Consider the following 21,812-nt stretch of genomic DNA (forward strand, 5'->3'; position numbering starts at 1 on the left):
TCAGGGTAGTCAGCGATGTGTTCCATGTTTCTGCTTTGGTGTAACCAGAAACTGTGATTCCACCAGCCGCTATAGAAACCAGATACATCTGCGTTTCACTGAGGAAAATGACTTTAAGGGTAAATGATTATAAATAATGTCTGGTCCCTTGCAAGCATCGTTTTGAAACCGTATCTTGATCTGTATTTTGAAGACTTTTTTTAAAAGAGAGATTTCATCAGCTCATCTTTCTGTCCCAGCGTCAGCCATGATTCTCAGAAGGCCCGGGAAGGAGAAAGAATGCATCATTACTTTGTGCGATGCTTCCTTTCGAACTTGAGTAGGTGCCCAGCAACCTTATAGTTGATACCGCATTAATACTGCCTTATTGCACAGTGGCACTTTCACATTGTGGCAGAGGTTGCCCAAAGCTGGAATTTGCAGTTTCGGCTGGTGTGTCTTAGGGGGGACAGCAGACACATCTTACGTCAGTCACTCTTTCACACTCCCTAATAACTGATGTGGAGATGCCGGTGATGGACTGGGGTGACAATTGTAAACAATTTTACAACACCAAGTTCTAGTCCAGCAATTTTATTTTAAATTCACAAGCTTTCGGAGGCTACCTCCTTCCTCAGGTGAACGATGTGGAAATGAAATCCTCGAAATGAAGTCGCATTTATAATTCACAGAACAATGCTGGTGATAACAGACAGTTTTTTCAACTGCCCGTTGCCAAGGCAATCAGTGTGCAGACAGACAGGTGTTACCTGCCAGGTCTCAGAATATACAAATCACCAAAAAAAAACAACAAACAAAAAAAAAACAGAGATAGAGAGGTAGAAACATAGAAAAGACAGCAACTGACCCGTTATATTAAAAACAGATAACATTTGTTCGCTGGTGGGGTAACGTGTAGCGTGACATGAACCCAAGATCCCGGTTGAGGCCGTCCTCATGGGTGCGGACACCTGTCTGTCTGCACACTGATTGCCTTGGCAACGGGCAGTTGAAAAAACTGTCTGTTATCACCAAGCATTGTTCTGTGAATTATAAATGCGACTTCATTTCGAGGATTTCATTTCCACATCGTTCACCTGAGGAAGGAGGTAGCCTCCGAAAGCTTGTGAATTTAAAATAAAATTGCTGGACTATAACCTAATAACTGAAGCAACAATGTCAGAAATGGGTTTCTCACCCACCCTCGCGACTGAATGGTTTTAGCTGACGCAGTGAGACCTTAAATAGGAGTAAGGGTAATTGGACAAACTTTACAGAGTGGGAACTGCTTACAGTTGTCACTTGTTAAATTCTGACCAAAAGTCTGGTTAGCTTCTTCAAGGAGCACAAGACTGATTCTGTTGATTACTTATGAACAATGTAAAATTTGTCTAGTGCTGTCTTAGGCGCTAACTGTGGCTCCTCCTTGGGATTGAATGTTCTCATAAAATCAATCTCCATTTTTTAAGCTCATTCAACAAACTGATAGGTGAAGTCAACAGAATACATTGTAAAATATTGGTCTGCATGTGGCAACCAAACAGGCCTTCATTTAAAAAAAGATCCCACTCATAGAAGTTAATGAACTAAGTGATACATGAGGGGGTGAATATTTTGAAAATCTTGTCCCTTCTCCTAGAAAATTTTTTAAGGCTCCTATCTAGGGTGAGTGTGGGAAGTTACTCTAGGTACCAATATAAATATACTTCAAATGTTTCCTGTTCTGGTGCAGAACTTTTGTTTTGACCACAAGAGGCAGCTGGGGAAATACAGGAGATATTAGGCAACCATCTTTGGCACAGGGCAGGCTGATTCCCTGGCAGGCCACATTGAGATTGTGTGATAAACTGTCACTGTTGGTTATATTTTTGGATCTGGCTTGTGGGGGCAACTGATCCAACATTCGAAGAAAGTTGAACGAATATACAGATTAGGTTTTTCATGATTACTGTGCAACCTGGGTTGTTGGCTTTCTACTCGCTTAACTCATTCCCCCCCTCCCTCCCCTCAAAGCACACCGAACTCTACAATGTCGTTACCATTATCCTCAGGGAATCCTCACGTCCAGCTCAACCACGTTCAGTCTAAGTTGAGGATACCGTTGACCTAATCAGCTTTCAATATTACACTGAGGTACAATTGTATTTCCCTCCTAGGTGTGAATGTGACGGTACCAGCCCAACCTGTGACTCCACCCCTCTCGACCTCTCAGATTATTGTGGACCCAGACTCTGGAGAATTTCAGCTCGTTGATCTCTCAAGACGGTTCCTCAATCATGATTCCTTCTGGACTCTTCCAAGACAGTTTTTGGGAAATAAGGTGCATTTGGACTGTTAAGATGTTGAACTGTTAGTCAATCCTTTGAATTTTACTATCCTGTTTACATCGCATTTATACACACTAGGGATTCATACTGAAACAGTCAGAATATTCTGATGCACCATTTATTTGCATATGATTGAAGATTTAGGAAATGTAAACTTCATGCTGTTATTACTTGGTATAAACTGTAGACTTAGATCATGGATAAGAATAAAGAAGGGCTTTGTTTGACAGATATTGTAAATTATCTGTTTATATAATTTCTTATCTGTGCAACTACACAGACATATTAGTGCAATGTCATCAAATAGGTCAGGGGAAGCAACACTTGGTGCACTGACCCTTTTAAGCATTTTGTGGTATGCAGGAGCCATCTTGGCAGGCCTACCAACTCTCACACATGAGATTGTGATCTCCCCTTCCCCCGCACACCTCTCGCATGTATGGACTGTAATGGTAACTCGTGGCATTTATCTTCTCTTCACACAAAGCAAGCAAGCAAACAAATGCTATTCGTAGCAGGAGTGAAAAACCTCTGGCTGAACAGCAGGCCTGTGTAGTTTTAAGGGTTTAACTGCCTTTGGGTAGTGGGTGTTAGGATAGTCTTGCCTCCATAGGTGCAGCGGAACACAATCAGGTGGACTCTGAAGAGAGAGAATTAAAGGGAAAGAGAGAAAAATGTATAAGATGTATGGATAAGAGAGAAGAGAATACATTAATGGCCTTTAGTCATCCCTGTAGCCCAAGCATGACACTTTTATCCATTTTGTTTTGGCGCAAGGCTACCCCTCAGGTCTATTGCTTGTGACTACCTCGTACTTAGGAATTATCCAGCGTTGTCAGTTCTGCATTTTGTTTTTTCTCAGCCCTGCAAGGTTTTGTTCTGAACCTTTCAACTTTCCTCAGGAGCAGTTCCTACTGTTCCCGTTGCTGATACCTTTCTATCCCTTTGAACTTTGAACTTTTAACCAATGTGGCCCGATTTGGGTTAGAGATGGGTTATGAGAATTTTGGTCTATTCATCTCAGAGATTCTATTTGACTTGACTCTTAACAGGGACAGCCTAACTAAAATAAGCTCCTTGCTGTATTGGTCGACATCTTGAAAGACATCAAAAATTTGGAATGCCAATTGAAGAACGTGTGTGTTAGAATCAAGACCATGACATATCATGGTGTGACATTCCAGCCCTGTTGACGAAGGTTCTTGTGGCTAATTCAGTGGGTCTGTACACCAGCTATTGCTCAGTGGGAAATTTATAAAGTGGATCCAAGTTTGTAAGGTGCATCTCCAAAGTCAAAAGTTTGTACAGCAGTTAATTTCATGCTGGACCAAATTTGGTTTCTGGTGACTTAAAATTTCTTTCTTTAAAGGTCATTACTGTTTGCTCTCGTTTTAGCTGGCAGGGATAGTGAGGTTCCTGATCTAGTGGTAACTTCATCTTACTTTGAAGTTTGGACTGTAGTCAAAGGATCTCATTCATTGATTTTTTTTTTTTGTGTAAAATTACATGTCTCATTGATCTCCAAGTAACTGTCAGATTATTACTTGCCACCTCATGCTGCTTCCTTAGAAAAGATATATTATTTTGTTGTTCTGGATAGATTAGAATAAAAAGCATTTGGCAAAGCAGCCAGTCATTAATTGATTTAGTAACACAGTCAGGCAAATCCATCACTAAGCAGTGATTAGGCTTTTCTGCTTGTGCTGTGGCATTTTTATGGGCCAACAATAATGAGATTTATCTCATCACTGTTTCAATTTCTGCAGTACATGCTTTCATTATCTTGATCTGACAGTTCAAGCTGACCATTGTTTTGGTGATGTGATCCAAGCTAGCCTTAACATTAGGTCAGAGAGTTCCCTACCTCTGGTTTTCTTTAGTAATTTGGCACAATGTGGGAGTTAATTGAGGAAGAACATTTGATTATCTACCATAGATACGGTCGCCTGTTCTGATTTCTGAGCTACACTAGGTATTTCTCTCGTGCACCAAGGATCACTCCCGCAAGCACGCTCTTTCTGGCTATGACCCAAGTATGATCTTATACACACAATATCCAATACATGTCTAGCACCTCTCTCGGAGAAAACCCGTTTCAATCCCTGTAATACATTATTTTATATATAAAAAATAAGTTGTATGTTTCATCAATAAATATGTAACTATTATTTGGGATGCAAATATGATAAAATGTGGAATGTGAGCAAGAAATGTTTTGACTGAATGGGAGTTACATAAGCATAGTGGGGAAGGATTGAATTTTCGTTTCAATGAAGTTAAAAATATGTCTATTAATTAGACATCCACTTAAGCTGAATTGATTCTTGATGGTCAGATATTTTAGCTGCCAGGTTAGAGCTTGCTCTGTTGTGAGAGATGGGGATGGGGGGAGGGGGGGAATGGGGGGGAACGGGGAGAGACGGGGGGACAGGAGGAGGCCATTTAGCCCCATGGGCCTGTTCCACCATTCAATTAGATCATGGCTGATCTGCATCTTAACTCCATCTGCCTGCCTTGGTTCTGTATTCCTTGCCTAACAAAAACTTATGCATGTTTAAAGTTAAGGATATCAAAATGTCACCAGTTTTGAAATGTGACGTTTTGTTTTACGCAGATCGATTCGTACGGTGGGTTCCTGCGTTACAAGGTTCGATACAGTGTGGCAAGGGGCAAGCAGAGCCCGAGGACAAGTCAGATGTGATTATAATAGGAAATGGAAGGAAACTAATCTACCGAGGGAGCAAACCTACCCAGCCCAATGTCATTAATCAGAAGGAAATCCAGTTCACTGAGGTAAGAGAAGAATTTCCAATCCCAGTCTACCTCACTCGAGATTCTCATCCTGGTCAATCGTTTCCTCATTCCAATGTCTTGAAGCCCTTTAAGAACAGTTTCCTCCTGTTGCTCCGGAAGGGAGCCCAGACTTGGGAAACTTTGAAGAAGCTGGTGCCGGCCTGACACCTGGACACCCTCTCAGATCGGAGGCTCTACGTGGGCCGTGCAACACTGAACAGAAGGTCTGAAATGGTGAGGTGGCCTTCTTTTGGTTGCAGGGACCTTCGGGCCAGGTGGTCTTCCGAGACCAGTGCTGCAGCCAGAAGTACCCAGAGACTTGACAGCGAGTCCTTCTGTTCCTGCTTCTGTTTCCTGATGCAAGGCTCGCCAGGAATGGACCTGCACCATGGATGTGACTGGACCTTTCTAATGACCCAGACCACCAAATGAGGCCCGTCCAATCCAGCACCGCCAGCATGAAAATCAACCTCAATTAACAAATGTCATGGATTCGAAACATCAGAATTTTGTTGGATTTCAACTCTGATTTTTGTGGGAACAGTCAAGATCCCGTGTTGATTTTTAAAAAGCGGAGATTGACCAGTATTGATGTGCAGCTACTGAAAGCCATTATGGCGTTGCAGTCACCACCACCTGTATCACCACAGGCTTTACAACGGACTCAACCTCAAATTCCAAACCACCCCATATTCACTGGTAATTCTACTACAGTCCTTACAATGGATACTACTGATACATTAAATGGACAGACAGCAACCATTGTAAGTAATTGGTTTGGGGTCTACTGTTTTGGACGAGATACTTGGGTGCTGGGATAAACTGAAATGAGGAAGAGGACCTACAATAACAACTACGCATTCCTATGACGTCTTTAAGGTGCAAAAAAGAATTCCCAAAAAGCTTCATAAATATGTGTAATGAAAATGGACACTGAGTCAGGAAGGAAGAGATTTGGAGAGTGACCTGAGGCTGGATTGAAGAGAGAGGATTAAAGGAGGTTTTTGAAGGTGGAGGGAGAGGTGCAGCTGTGCCCCATGTTATAGCTGACCCTTCTGGTGTACAATTCAAAGAATAGCGTTACAAACTTCAGTTTGGCTTATTATGGCTTATGCTTTATCACTGGGATCAGCTGCAACAAGAGCTATAGTGTGTTGGCAGTATCGGCTTTAGCTATACCTATAGTATGGTTGAGTGCAATGTCAACCCTGCAGCTGATAGAGCCCCAACACTCAAGTTTGTGACCCTGTTTCTCCACGTTTTATGCCATCTGCGCCTTGCTGCCAAACTGCTTTCCACAATAAATCTCTCTCTCTCAGGAATATAATGGACAAAACCCTCCTGCACATTTTAAGGGGCTTACATTGTGCCCACAAAATGCATTGGAGACATCTGGCAATGGTAAAACGGTACTTGATAACTTAGTATGGGTATCTGCTGATGCTTCCTGATTCTCCACCCAAGTTGCTGTCTCTCCTGATATATATACCTGTCCTTAACTTGGATTTTCCAATCGGTTTATCTGACATGAGTTTATACTTCATCTGTTTGTTGTGCCTGTTTCACAGTGGATGCTTTTGATTAATGATAAACACATGACCAATGCCACCAAGATTTTTTTGAAGTCTTAAAGCCTTGTGACGTCGGCTTGCTTGAATTTGGGCCTGGTGAATGAGACCTGGGTGATTTTAGGAGGCAAATGCAGGGGCGGGGGCTCCGAAAATCGCTCAAATCCCGTTCAGGTTCGGAAGCCGGCTCCAACCCGCCAGCTTCCGAGATTCCCAGGGACCCACCTGTGTGCGTGCGGGCGACCCGAAAACGGAAGTTCCGCTGGTGGAACTGAAGGCACTTTACCTGTGACAGATGAAGGGATTAGAAAGATTTTTAACTTACCCGGGCGGCTTGCCCACCGCTTCTGATTCACACCTGGTGAAACTAGGCATGAAGGGCCGGATCAGGGAAAAAGAAACTAAATAAATTAAATAAAAAACCATGCAATGAAGTGAAACCACTAAATGCACCCACCTTCGACACCTGCTCCGATGTCCCCCTCTTCACTCTTCCGATGTCCCCCTGATCCCCCCCGACCTTCCCCTCCCCCTCCCCCGACCTTCCCCTCCCCCTCCCCCTCCCCGACCTTCCCCTCCCCCTCCCCCTCCCCGACCTTCCCCTCCCCCTCCCCCTCCCCGACCTTCCCCTCCCCCTCCCCGACCCTCCCCCTCCCCCTCCCCGACCCTCCCCCTCCCCCTCCCCGACCCTCCCCCTCCCCCTCCCCGACCCTCCCCCTCCCCCTCCCCGACCCTCCCCCTCCCCCTCCCCGACCCTCCCCCTCCCCTCCCCGACCCTCCCCCTCCCCCTCCCCGACCTTCCCCTCCCCCTCCCCTCCCCGACCTTCCCCCTCCCCCTCCCCCTCCCCGACCTTCCCCTCCCCCTCCCCCTCCCCGACCTCCCCCTCCCCCTCCCCGACCTCCCCCTCCCCCTCCCCGACCTTCCCCTCCCCCTCCCGACCTTCCCCTCCCCCTCCCCGACCTTCCCCTCCCCCTCCCCGACCTTCCCCTCCCCCTCCCCCTCCCCGACCTTCCCCTCCCCCCTCCCCGACCTTCCCCTCCCCCTCCCCGACCTTCCCCCTCCCCCTCCCCGATCTTCCAGTCCGGTGCTGGATGAAGTCTGGCTCTCTCTCTTTCCCGCACCTCCCCCCCCCCCCCCCCGCCCACCTCGCATTGCAGCTCCTGATGGCAGCCAGCCTGTCAATCATGCTGGTTGCCGGGTGCGAAACCGGGAGAGGACGTTAACCACTATCAATTAACGTTCGATTGCGTTGGAAACGGTAAGTTTGGTTCATGCGGGCTACCCACGCGCCCAATCGCCCCCCCTCCCCTGCTGCCACCCCCGCCTCCCCGCTAATATCGGGGCCTTGGAAGCTCTTGTTTTATTTTTGCTTGCCCTGGTTCTGGTCTCTCTTTGCCTTGAGTGTAATTTTGATCCCAACAAATTAAAACTTTGAAGCTTTTTTTTTAACCACAAAAGAATAATATTTTGGATTAGTTACAACTCTTGCTTCCCAATCATTAGGAGCATTTGTGCACAACACTCAACAAACAATTCAACAAGAGGCTGTATAAAGTAGAGAGAGTTCCTTATGACTCTCACCTCTTTACATTGCATTCTCTAATACATATTTAACTTAAAAATCCCTTAAGAGGTTGAGTTTTGGTGGGACATGTCTCTGAAGAATTCAAAGTTGTGATTTTCCTCTAAGCGTAACTCAAGTACTAATACTGCTGGAAGACATCTCATCTCACGTTGGCAGGACCTGGGAGAAAACAAGCAATTAAAAAAATGTTTTTGTTCCGTACTTATAACGAATTTGTATTTTATTTATAACCACTATAGAAAGATAGAGAAAATGATTTCTGTGGGCTGTTTTATGTTTTGACCCTGGTTTGCAACCTAATTTTGTGTTCTTGATCTATATGGATGAGTGACTTTTCGGATAATAGCCAAGACCCCGTAGCATTTTAAAATCTATTTTGTTGCCATTCTTTTGAGGGTTACTAATAAGTTAACTCACATGCAATTCAGGCGTCTCTGGAGCAATAACCCCTTCAACATATCTGATCATCAGAAAGTATTTCCAGCCTGTTAACTGAATAGTTGACCGTGGACATGGCTTTAGGTCAGTGTGTTGTGGGATATCTCCTTTATCATATGGCATAAGGGCAGTGAATCGTGTTATGGTGCAGCATTTTCTAAAGTCGTGGCCTGTAACGTTTTGTGGGATTTGTTACCTAACTGCTTTGACCATTGATGACATGAAGGTTATTTTGAAACTGGTTTACAAAACTAGGCCTTATTTGACCTAGTGCCTATGGTAAATATTGGCAACTGTAGTGCAATCCATGTAAGTGGACTGCTAAACATTTACTGTCTTTGAGATGTGCACTTTTAAAGCTGTAAATTAAAATTCAGTATTTATAGTCCAGCAATTGAAGCAGACAGTATAGTTGTTTTATATTTCTTTTGAGACTGTTTCATGGTTTTTTTCACAGGATAACTGGCAGTATGAGTCAGGTACCCCAGTGACCCGCGAAGACCTCATGATGACATTGGTTAATCTGGAAAACATCATGATCCAAACAAAGTATGACAACAGGATGGCCAGCGTAGGCCTTAGTGACATTGTCATGGATACTACCAGTGTGGAATTCACAAATCAGGGAAAACCACAAGCTGTAGAGCAATGCAGGTACCAAGCAGATTTCCCCATCATATGGCTTCATTTTATTGGCTTCTGAGAGCTTACATTACGGCCGGAATTTCCTTGATCTGGCTTATATGAAATTTACATCCATTTCTATGCCGATTTTGCCGACGGCAACTTGTGGCGAAATTTCCTGAGAATAACTATTACCATAAGCTGTAAAAACCGGTGTAAAACCAGTGGAAATCGGCGTAAGCCTGAGGAAAGGGAGGCGTGTACACCGTCCATCAACTTTAAGTCTCTCTTTACCTTACTGACGATATGAAAAGTAAAGTTTGAAGCTATCAAACCATCATTTATGCAATTTAAGCAGAACATGTTTAACAAAGTGCAATGGTAGATCTTTTCTCTTCTTAATGTAACAGGCTCTGATGCTATAAAAAAGGATTCAAAGAAATAGAAAATACAGCGCAAGAGAATTTTTTTTAAATCGCTAAAGAACACCAGAAATAGTGACTTCGGGTCCTGTTGCTCCTAAAATTTTGGGTGTAAATTTGCGTTTGTTCAGAACTGGTGTAAATGCAGGAAACTCGCCGTCTCTGGTCTTTTGCACGGTGTTGGGGGACACAGCTATGTTAATGAACTAAGTGGGGTATCTCCGGATGTAACTTGGGAGTGTTACAAATGATCGAGGAAATTCGCGCATAGCGATGTTTTGCCGTAAAAACGGCATAAATCAATTATGCTCGAATTTCCTTGGGGGAAAAATGGAGTAACTCCGCTCTTACGCCTTAGTTATGCCAAAGCAGTTCAGGAAATTCCGGGCCTTTGGTATTAATTATGATGCAACAATGCATTTGCGAAGGGAACGACCCAGCGTGCTTTTGTGGGTGTGAATATAAGTTCAAAGTGTCACTAACTTGGAGCGGGTAAATGCACAGGTAAAAACGTCTTTCTTTGCCTCATCCTCATGCTTTCAGGTGCCCTCAAAGTTACAAGGGTCTGTCATGTGAGATCTGTGCCCCTGGATTTAATCGTGTTTCGACCGGGGCATACCTGGGCGTATGCGATGGCTGCAGCTGCAATGGTCACGCCAGCATCTGTGACAAAGTCACAGGCTATTGTCTGGTAAGAACTTCAAACATTGCAACAAGAAAATTCAGGCTCCTTAAGAGAAAATTGTAGTGGCTAATACTGGTGCAAATAGTCTCTTAATGACTATCATATTGTAATTAAGAATAAGGGAATGTAGGGGCAGGAAAGGAAATTCAGCCATTCAGATTGTTTAGTCATCTACTTTCTGTCAGATGTGTGGTATGCTTCTTGCTGAATCAGGAGTTGAAATAAATCCCTTTTGCATGTTTCAACTCAGTCAGCATTTACACAAGGCAATTTATTGAATGTATTGATGACCTGATTTGTGATTGGAACGACTTTTTTATGTGAATTTTCGGGCTAATCAAGGATTTTTTTCATTCTCGCAATGTGAGCATCACGGGCAAGGCCGACAATTATTACCTATCCCCAGTTGCTGCAGGAGTTCCTCAGGGCAGTGTCCTAGGCCCAACCATCTTCAGCTGCTTCATCAATGACCTTCCCTCCATCATAAGGTCAGAAATGGGGATGTTCCCTGATGACTGCACAGTGTTCAGTTCAGGCTTGGGCTGATAAGTGGCAAGTAACATTCATGCCAGACAAGTGCCAGGCAATGACCATCTCCAACAAGAGAGAGTCTAACCACCTCCCCTTGACATTCAACGACATTACCATTGCCGAATCCCCCACCATCAACATCCTGGGGGTCACCATTGACCAGAAACTTAACTGGACCAGCCATATAAATACTGTGGCTACAAGAACAGGTCAGAGGCTGGGTGTTCTGCAGCGAGTGACTCACCTCCTGACTCCCCAAAGCCTTTCCATCATCTACAAGGCACAAGTCAGAAGTGTGATGGAATACTCTCCACTTGCCTGGATGAGTGCAGCTCCAACAACACTCAAGAAGCTCGACACCATGCAGGACAAAGCAGCCCACTTGATTGGCACCCCATCCACCGCCCTAAACATTCATTCCCTTCACCACTGGTACACTGTGGCTGCAGTGTGTACCATCCATAGGATGCACTGCACCAACTCACCAAGGCTTCTTCGACAGCACCTCTCAATCCCGCGACCTCTACCACCTAGAAGAACAAGGGCAACAGGCACATGGGAACAACACCACCTGCACGTTCCCCTCCAAGTCACACAACATCCCGACTTGGAAATACATCGCCGTTCCTTCATTGTCACCTGGTCAAAATCGGAACTGCAGCGTTTCAAGAAGGCGGCTCACCACCACCTTCTCAAGGGCAATTAGGGATGGCCAATATATGCTGGCCTCGCCAGCGACGTCCACATCCCATGAACGAATTTTTAAAAAAAGTTGCCCTTGAGAAGGTGGTGGTGAGCCGCCTTCTTGAGCCGCTGCAGTCCGTGTGATGAAGGTACTCCCACAAGTGCCTTGTAGGGAGTTCCAGGATATTAAGCTAGTAACGACGAAGGAACGGCAATATATTTCCAAGACGGGATGGTGTGTGACTTCGAGGGTAACGTGCAGGTGGTAGTGTTCACATGCACCTGCTGCCTTTGTCCTCCTAGGTGGTGGAGGTCGTGGGTTTGGGAGGTGCTGTTGGAGAATCCTTGGTGAGTTGCTGCAGTGTATCCTGGGCACTGGATGTAGTGGTTATGTTACTGGACTAGTAATTCAGAGGCTTGGAATAATAATCCAGAGAATGTGAGTTCCAATCACACCAATGGCAATTTGAGAATTTCAATTCAGTTTTTTTTTGAAAACTGGAAAAATGAAGCTGGTGCCAGTAAAAGTGGCCATGAAGCTGTCGGATTGTAAAAACCCAACTGATTCAGTAGCATCCTTTAAGGACGGAAACCTGCTGACCTTACCCAGTCTGGTCTATACGGGACTCTAGTCCCACACCAACGTGTTGACTCTTAACTGCCCTCTAAAGTGGCCTAGCAAGCCATTCAGTTGTATTAAACCACTGAAAAAGTAAATGTGGGTGCTTGAGAATGGAATATGCCCACATTGGGCACCTTTGAGTACTCCCAGATCAGTTGTGAGATAATCCAATTGAGAAGGAAGTTCCCTCTGTTCTGCCCCAGCAATGTGCTTAGAAGAACATCCCGTCACTCCACTCGAGACATTTCTTTCTTTTTTCCACACCGCCCATCTTTAAGATCCCCGAGGGAGAGTGCCTATTGTTAACTATCTTTGGACTTGTACTGACCAGGAGATGCAAACAAAAACTGAGTGCCAAATCAAAGCAAAATCAAAAAATTCTGGAAATGTACAGCAGGTCAGTCAGTATCTGAAAAGAAAAAAAGACAGATTAATGTTCTGGGCGGAAGCCCCTCATCAGAACTGAGGAGACCCTTTGAAGAAGGGTGGATTCTGATCCAGTTAGGACTGAGGCGACTGTGTGTTGGGCTTGACACACAACTCCTGTTGAATATGTAATTTCATGATCTGCATATCTTGGATTGAGGTAGAGGTGTGTTCTAGAAACGTTAAATGGAGCTGAAGATCCTAAGTAAATGTTGTTTTCTTGTGTTAATTTTGCTAACGTTTTTAATGACTTTATCTGTTGATGCATTTTTTTCCTACCTCACAGAGCTGCCAACACAACACGGAAGGTCCACGTTGTGACAAGTGCAAGCCTGGATTTTTTGGCAACCCCACTCGAGGAACTCCCAACGACTGTATGCCGTGTCCTTGTCCATTTACTGATTCCCACAGGAGGTCTGTGTCACCCAGCTGGAAAACTCTGTATAAACGTTGTTCTTGGAACAAAATATTTGTCAACTTATATACAATAGAGTTGACTCTGCCAGATTTGTGGTTTGGTGTAGATTTGGGAGGGGATTAGAATTGTTTTTTATTGTTTCCATATTAATCAGGGATCTATTATTCCTCCATCTTTTGTGTTTACTTACCAATTACCATTTAAACATCCCCTCCCCCCACCCCTACCCTGTGGTGATTCCATGGGCTGCTCTTTTGTGGCTCATCTAAATGACTGATCCCCACGCGTAAACCTAATGAATGATTATTGATATGCTGTTCATCCATGTCCGGGCCTGATCCTGACCTCTCACCTCCACTCTGGCACATTTTCTCAGATGGGTCACCAGTTACTAATCGGGCCAATTTCTCCCATCCTGAGATATTGAGGCCACTTATAGCGGCCCCACCATTATCCAGGATAAGATCATATGCCTCACAACACAGGCCTGGGGTTAACCTTCGACCTTCCTGGTCACTCCGTGCATTTACCCACTGTGTCTTCAGGTGGAAAGTGGACGAAATGTGCAGTTTTAGCACTGGGTAACCTGACCGTCTATGGGTAAATCACAGGAAATGAAGCAATGAATAATATGATAATATGAAGCTACAGCATGAGGACTGTGTAGTGCTGTAGGTTAGCATACAGTCTTCACCTCTGGGATCCTTGGTTTGTATCTAGCCCAGACGGGTGGAATGAAAGTGTCTGCTCTCCTTTGGCTGGATGGGTGACCTATGAACTCATTTTCTAATGAGTGTGGGCCAATAGCACAAGACTGCTCACAAATAGGCAATGTGACTCAGAGCAGCCATATGGCCAATGCGCAGTACGGGGCTTTAGTATTGGAGTTAAAGGGCATGTTTCGACAGAATGGAGAAGCTTCATCTTAATTCCTGACCTGTGATTTCTTGGCGCGAGTTGGTGAATGAGATGGGGAGAGAAAGAGGAGTGGCCCAGTCAGAGAGAGTGAAAGAGTGAATGGGAGGGAGGGAGAGAGAGAGGGAGATGCATCCTAATCTGTGTGTGTGTGTGTGTGTGTGTGTGGGAGAGAAAGAAGAACAGAGGAGCACCCTGGTCAGCTGATGCTATCAGCAGCTGATCATTATCTACCTCTCACTGATCAGCCTGCACTAATCCCACGACCCCTCTCCCACCCACGACCCCTCTCCCACCCACGACCCCTCTCCCACCCACGACCCCTCTCCCACCCACGACCCCTCTCCCCCTTCTGCTCCCACCTTTCCCAACTCCCCTCCCCCTTCTGCTCCAAGCTTCCTCTCCCCCTCCCCCTCTCCCTCCCTTCTTGAGTTGGAAGAGACTATTGGACATTCAATATGTCCAAATGAGCTGGAATATCCTGTACCATTTACAGTCGATACTCTTTATAATTATGTTAGAGTCACAGAAAAAGTGCTCTTTTAATTATAGAATCATAGAATGAAACAGTACAGAAGGAGGTCATTCGGCCCATCGTGTCTGTGCCGGCTCTTTGAAAGAGCTATCCAATTAGTAACATCCCCCTGCCATTTTCCCCATAGCTCTGCAACTTTTTCCCCTTCAAGTATTTATCCAATTCCCTTTTTGAAAGCTATTATTGAATCTGTTTCCACCGCCCTTTCACATAGTTCATTCCAGATCATAACAACTCGCTGCGTTAAAACAAAATTCTCCTCATGTCGCCTCTGGTTCTTTTGCCAATTCACTTTCAAAGATTTGTGCATGTGAATCCCCAGGTCTCTCTGTTCCTGCATCCCCTTTAAAATTGTACCATTTAGTTTATATTGCCTCTCCACATTCTTCCTGCATCACTTCACACTTCTCTGCATTAAATTGCATCTGCCATGTGTCTGCCCATTTTACCAGTCTGTCTGTGCCCTCCTGAAGTCTGTTACTATCCTCCTCACTGTTTACTACATTTCTAAGTTTCGTCTCATCTGCAAACTTTGAAATTATGCCCTGTATGCCCAAGTCCAGGTCATTAATATATAACAAAAAGAGCCTAATAAAAAGGTCCTAATACTAACAGCTGGGGGACATTACTGTATACTTTCCTCCAGTCTGAAAAACAACCGCTTACTACTATTCTCTGCTTTCTGTCCCTTAGCCAATTTTGTATCCACGTTGCCAATGTCCCTTTAATCCCATGGGCTTCAGTTTTGCTAACAAGTCTATTATGTGGTACTTTGTCAAATGACTTTTGAAAGTCCATATACACAACATCAACTGCACTACCCTCATCAACCCTCTCCGTTACATCATCAAAGAACTCAATCAAGTTAGTCAAACATGATTTGCCTTTAACAAATCCGTGCTGGCTTTCATTTATTAACCCATATTTTTCCAAGTGCCAATTAATTTTGTCCCGGATTATTGTCGCTATACGTTTCTCCACCACTGACATTAATGGCCTGTAGTTGCTGGGTTTATCCCTCTTCCCTTTTTTGAACAGGGATGTAATAATGAAAGCACCCTTAAAAATTGCAATATCCAGGTTAGATTTGAGGAGTAATTGACATCTGCAAGAACTTTACTGATGTTTGTCCATTTCTTCAGATTTTCGGATACCTGCTTCCTGGATACAGATGGACGGCCCACCTGTGATGCTTGTAGTGTTGGCTACACTGGGCGTAGATGTGAAACGTAGGTGTATTTCCGCAATGATGTGTTACTCTGGCCTTGCTGAAGAGAGACTTATTTTTGCTTTAACCTGTGCTTGTTGTTGTCTTTTTTTAGTTGTGCTGCTGGCTACGAAGGAAACCCAATGACTCCAGGTGGAAAATGTAGGCCAGTTGGTGAGTGCCAAAAAGCAGGATGTTTTTCACAAAATTGTGTTGGTAATTGGAGTATTGGGTTAATTTTCTATGTTGGGTCAAACTGAATCCCTCAGTTAGATTAATGGGCCCTATAATAAAATTCAGTTGTCATCCTACATCGTAAGTGTTACTGATAAAATTCCAGTGCTGCTCGTCAATTGAGTTAGTCCATTGGGCATGTGAAACTGAGCAGATTATACAAATACAGAGCATTCCTTCAGTATGGGGTCCAGCATAAATTAACTGTCATTCTTTCATCGACACTGATATTCAGGAAAATATCCACATTCGAGTGTGGGCAGCCTGATGGGATGTGATACAATCTCTCTCTTGGACATTGTTTTCAATCGAGCCAAACAGATGGAATGAATGTTCTCTTTGGTGATGTGAAATCCAAAGTGAGATGAGATCGGGTGATTTCTGTCTCAGTCCAGTCCCTAGAGGTTACAGGTGCAGGTCTGCGCTCAACATTTGGCAATCTCGCTCAGAAGATTATTGGTCTGGGAAATGGGAAGATATGGCTGGTATAGTAAAGGGTATTACTGTGAAATAAAGCTTACGCACATGGTCCGTTTAATGTCCCATATATTTTATGTGGTGATACCATTACTAAATAGAAAAAAATGTTCTGATTCCACAGCACAGGGCCCCTGCAGATGCAGAACCATATTCCAAAGAAAGAGTTTGCATTTATATAGCAACTTCCATGGCCTCAGCACCACCCCAAGTGCTTCAACTAAGTACTTTTGAAGTGTAATCGCAGTTGTAATGTAGGAAACGTACTGCCATTAATTGTAATCTAGAACACGCTTTGTTATGATCTAGAGCAGAATTTCTAAGGAAGTTTGTTTCTTTATAAAACAGGACTTCTTTCACGTTGTGACAGCAGAGGAACTGACTCCACCTACCCATCTGGTGAATCGTGTCAGTGTAAGGTATGTTCTAGCAGTGACTGGGTAGAGAGAGTGACAGACATTAGTACACAGTGAACTTTGTCTCTGGAGCTGGCAGTGTTACATAGGACAGACTATCAAGAATGGAGTGTATGCGAAGAGCATGGACGTCAGTAAGAGGTTCAAATCAATGGTAGTTTTGAAGAACATGCACGAGTCAATCATGGCCATTGTGTCAACAAAAAAAGAGGCCTCACTGTATCTGACTAACGGCCCGTTCTCATTCTCGATGCTTCATGTATCTTTGGTTCAGTGATATTATAGTGGTATATTTTTGAATGCACAATCACTTTTTTTGGACTTTTCTTTATATTTGCAGTTGTGCAATATTTGCTGAATTGTGAATTTGGTAGTACTCCAATCATGATTTTAAAATCCTCTGTAATCTAGTCACATCCTTGGCCAATTTATCTGTGTGTGTGTGTCCGTCCGTCTGTCTGTCACCTTCCCCTCTCTCTGCCTGTCTCTCCTACTTCACTCCCTACCCCTGCGCTCTACCCCCCTCCCCCACGCCTGCCGTCCCGTCCTCCTCCTACCACCAACTTTGGAGATCAGTGACTCCATATTTTTCGGTCTCTTCACAGCTGGATGTCTACCAGCTCCTGATATTAAACCTGCCCATTGCATCCAACCATGTTCTTTTAATACTGTCAACTATTGTAGACAGTAATAACCCCAACAATGTTCCTCCCAACACCCGAGCAGCGTGCCCACACAATATGTACTCATTGTAACCAACCTCAACACTGCTCTCTGTTTATTGGCTCAAGGACCCTGTCATTGATCATTATTTTCTGCCTCCTATTGAATTGATTGATCTGCTAGAATTCTATGAAATTATTATTTTGATTATACTTAGACCAAAATCACAATTTCATGATAACCATATTAATTATTAGAAGAGTGTAAAATACTGTGGTACCACCCTGATTCTGGAATCTACAATGGCAATGGGCAGGTGTGGTTTGGATATGAAGCAATTTGTGGATCATTCAAAATATATTTAAGGTTCAGGATTTTTAAAGTACATAGAGAACACTCATAGTTTGGACAACGGAATAAAATTAAAGCCTGTACTTTTCATAACTTTTTCTTTCTCGTTTGACGTGACATGGTAAAAATGTTGGAGGAAAGAATCTTGCTATCAGGAATCCTTTTTAAAATCATACCGCAACAAAAGGAATATGGTTATCATTAGCATCTTTTATGTTCTGTGCATTTCAATCTGAGTACTCATGGTATGTCAGAGAGTTCTAATCAGGTCCTGCAGTGTTCAGGCTTGCACAGCTATTATAAAGCTCTTGCTGTGTTTGGCCCTTTTACAGCCCAATGTTGTTGGAAGACTATGTGACGAATGCTTGACGGGGTCCTTCAATTTGGATGGTTCCAACGTGGATGGTTGCCTGAAATGTTTCTGCATGGGGAACAGCAAACAGTGTGCCAGCTCATCTTGGCACCGAGACCAGGTTAGTCTGCAAGCAGCAATGTGTTTGGACGTCTCTAGGAAGCATTTATAAAAGTACGTTAGTGATATGGATGCCTGTTTCTTGAGCAGCGATTGGTTCACAGAATTTTAATATAGCCTGGTAAGGTTCTCAATCACATTATAGCTTGAATTTTTCAACTTGTCAGAGGATGGGCGGAGAGGAGATTAGGAGGGAAGAATTGGGCTTCCTTTCATCTCGTTAATTGTCCTCTGTTCAGGGAATGTTTTTTCCTGGAAATCGGGTTAAAGGAGCAGTTTGTATGTGGTGAGTGTTCCATATAGGACATTAAAGCTCAGACTGGGGAAAAAAATGTGTATCCATATAGAGAGTCCGCAGTAAAGCTTTAACTCTTCAGCAACTTCATTGATATTTAGGATTATTTATAACCTTGAAGGAAAATCTGATCATTTTTGTTGGCCGATTCTTCAAGTGAGATTCGGAAGATTTTACAGAATAAGCTTCTGTTTAGGAAAATTGAGGCCCAATTTGAAAGCTAGTCAAATGGGACAGTTAGTGTTTCATATCACAGTCCACAGAGTTGTATAATAAAATGGAGAGGAAGGATTTGGTTTAGAAGTGCATTTTCTGTTGAAGAGCTTCTATAATATTGACGTGAGCTATATAAAACAATATTACAGCAATGATGGTCTATTTCAATAGCTTAGTAGCATTATTGTAATATCATGTAGTGTTAAGTATGATGTAAAAGTTACTGAAATGGATAGTCTGTTGGCTAAATTCTTAAAATGGCTGCCCCGGGGGATACCAGACTATTATATCCATAGTGATATGCAAAGGTTTAAGTTTAATTGGTCTCACGTTGTAGTCGTAACTAAATTTGACTGTTAGATTAGCCACCAGTTCCACATTGTGCCATTATTTAATTGTTCTGTTTATTCTTTGCAAGGTCCTAGTTGATTATGATGAGCACGAAAGGAACCTTTACACGTTGACAAATATGGCACACACTCACAGGATCACTGAAGGAGTTCAAATCAGTGCCTTGAGTGAACTGACTTTTGCGGATTTTGACACGGTCCCTCAAGACATCTACTACTGGGTGCTACCTGATCGGTTTAAAGGTGATAAGGTAAACGGAGAATCCGTCTGATTTTGGTTGCCGTTCCATGTGGATGCTACGACACTATAGAGGCAGAACAAAAGCTTTGACCCCCTCAATGATGGCAGAGTCTAGCACATGAGTGCAAAAGACAAGGCTGAAGCATTTGCAACCATCTTCAGCCAGAAGTGCCGAGTGGATGATCTATCTTGGCCTCCTCCCGATATCCCCACCATCACAGAAGCCAGTCTTCGGCCAATTCGATTCACTCCACGTGATATCAAGAAACGGCTGAGTGCACTGGATACAACAAAGGCCGACAACATCCCGGCTGTAGTGCTGAAGACTTGTGCTCCAGAACCAGCTGCGCCTCTAGCCAAGCTGTTCCAGTACAGTTACAACACTGGCATCTACCCGACAATGTAGAAAATTGCCCAGGTATGTCCTGTCCACAAAAAGCAGGACAAATCCAATCCGGCCAATTACCGCCCAATTAGTCAACTCTCAGTCATCAGCAAAGTGATGGACGGTGTCGTCGACAGTGCTATCAAGTGGCACTCACTCACCATAACCTGCGCAGTTCAGTTTGGGTTCCGCCAGGACCACTCTGCTCCAGACCTCATTACAGCCTTGGTCCAAACATGGACAAAAGAGCTGAATTCGAGAGGTAAGGTGAGAGTGACTGCCCTTGAAATCAAGGCAGCATTTGACCGAGTGTGGCACCAAGGAGCCCTACTAAAATTGAAGTCAATGGGAATCAGAGGGAAAGCTCTCCAGTGGCTGGAGTCATATCTAGCACAAAGGAAGATGGTAGTGGTTGTTGGAGGCCAATCATCTCAGCCCCATGACATTGCTGCAGGAGTTCCTCAGGGTAGTGTCCTCGGCCCAACCATCTTCAGCTGCTTCATCAATGACCTTCCCTCAGGTCAGAAATGGAAATGTTTGCCGATGATTGCAGTGTTCAGTTCCATTCCCAACCCTCAGATAATGAAGCAGCCCATGCCCGCATGCAGCAAGACCTGGACAACATCCAGGCTTGGGCTGATAAGTGGCAAGTAACATTCGCGCCAGACAAGTGCCAGGCAATGACCATCTCCAACAAGAAAGAGTCCAACCACCTCCCCTTGACATTCAACGGCATTACCATCGCCGAATCCCCCACCATCAACATCCTGGGGGTCACCATTGACCAATAACTTAACTGGACCAGCCATATAAATACTGTGGCTACAAGAGTAGGTCAGAGGCTGGGTATTCTGCGGCGAGTGACTCACCTCTTGACTCCCCAAAGCCTTTCCACTATCTACAAGGCACAAGTCAGGAGTGTGATGGAATACTCTCCACTTGCTTGGATGAGTGCAGCTCCAACAACACTCAAGAAGCTCGACACCATACAGGACAAAGCAGTCCGCTTGATTGGCACCCCATCCACCACCCTAAACATTCATTCCCTTCACCACCGGCGCACTGTGGCTGCAGTGTGTACCATCCACAGGATGCACTGCAGCAACTCGCCAATGCTTCTTCGACAGCACCTCCCAAACCACGACCTCTACCACCTACAAGGACAAGGACAAGGGCAGAAGGCACATGGGAACAGCACCACCTGCACGTTCCCCTCCAAGTCACACACCATCCCCACTTGGAAATATATCGCCGTTCCTTCATCGTCGCTGGGTCAAAATCCTGGAACTCCCTTCCTAACAGCACTGTGGGAGAACCGTCACCACACGCACAGCAGCGGTTCAAGAAGGCGGCTCACCACCACCTTCTCGAGGGCAATTAGGGATGGGCAATAAATGCTGACCTTGCCAGCGACACCCACATCCCATGAACAAATTTAAAAAAAGCTTCTGATTTGGTCTTGTGCGGCCCCAGCTGGCCTCGATATTTAATCCCACCTCTGTTTTCTTTCTTAATTTGTTTGGAATGGCCAAAGAAATAACAGTGTGTTAATTTCCTGGCCTCCAATGGATTCTTTGGATGTTGTTCAACTTCCACCTCCTTTCCTGCTGCTCGCTGCTCTCACTGGCCAAACTGCTTTTGGTACTTCCTGTTCATGTTTAATTCCTCAATGTATCTCCTTGCTAATGCCTCCTTTCAAAAGAATTGAGGTACAACTCCCAGAACAAAATCTTGCATAAAATGGGGGGTGGGTAAGCCATGCACGTGCTCAGGGGCCCATGTAGTCCCAAACTCAGAATGGACAAAAACCCGTTGTTTCTCACATTTGACCGATGACCTTTTTCGTATCGAGCCATTGAACTGGTCAAAGAATGAGGGACATGGTCTCTGCAGGAGGTAATTTAACAGTTTGCTTATGAAATTAGTTATCTGTTGCATCAGGATATTTGTGC

The 21,812-nt window shown here is 44.4% G+C and overlaps 1 protein-coding gene across 1 annotated transcript in view; it reads left to right on the top strand.

Annotated features, from left to right (window-relative positions):
* hspg2 (heparan sulfate proteoglycan 2) overlaps positions 1 to 21,812 on the top strand; it is a 473,886-nt gene that overhangs the window by 194,972 nt on the left and 257,102 nt on the right. Inside the window, 12 exon segments of the mRNA XM_067970061.1 lie at positions 5 to 119; positions 2,136 to 2,299; positions 4,921 to 4,969; positions 4,972 to 5,099; positions 9,149 to 9,345; positions 10,281 to 10,428; positions 12,972 to 13,099; positions 15,696 to 15,782; positions 15,876 to 15,934; positions 16,820 to 16,890; positions 18,234 to 18,374; positions 19,303 to 19,485. Of these exon segments, the coding sequence (XP_067826162.1) occupies positions 5 to 119; positions 2,136 to 2,299; positions 4,921 to 4,969; positions 4,972 to 5,099; positions 9,149 to 9,345; positions 10,281 to 10,428; positions 12,972 to 13,099; positions 15,696 to 15,782; positions 15,876 to 15,934; positions 16,820 to 16,890; positions 18,234 to 18,374; positions 19,303 to 19,485 (1,470 nt within the window).

Source organism: Heptranchias perlo, chromosome 32 (assembly GCF_035084215.1).
Source record: "Heptranchias perlo isolate sHepPer1 chromosome 32, sHepPer1.hap1, whole genome shotgun sequence".
Classification (NCBI taxonomy): Eukaryota; Metazoa; Chordata; class Chondrichthyes; order Hexanchiformes; family Hexanchidae; genus Heptranchias; species Heptranchias perlo.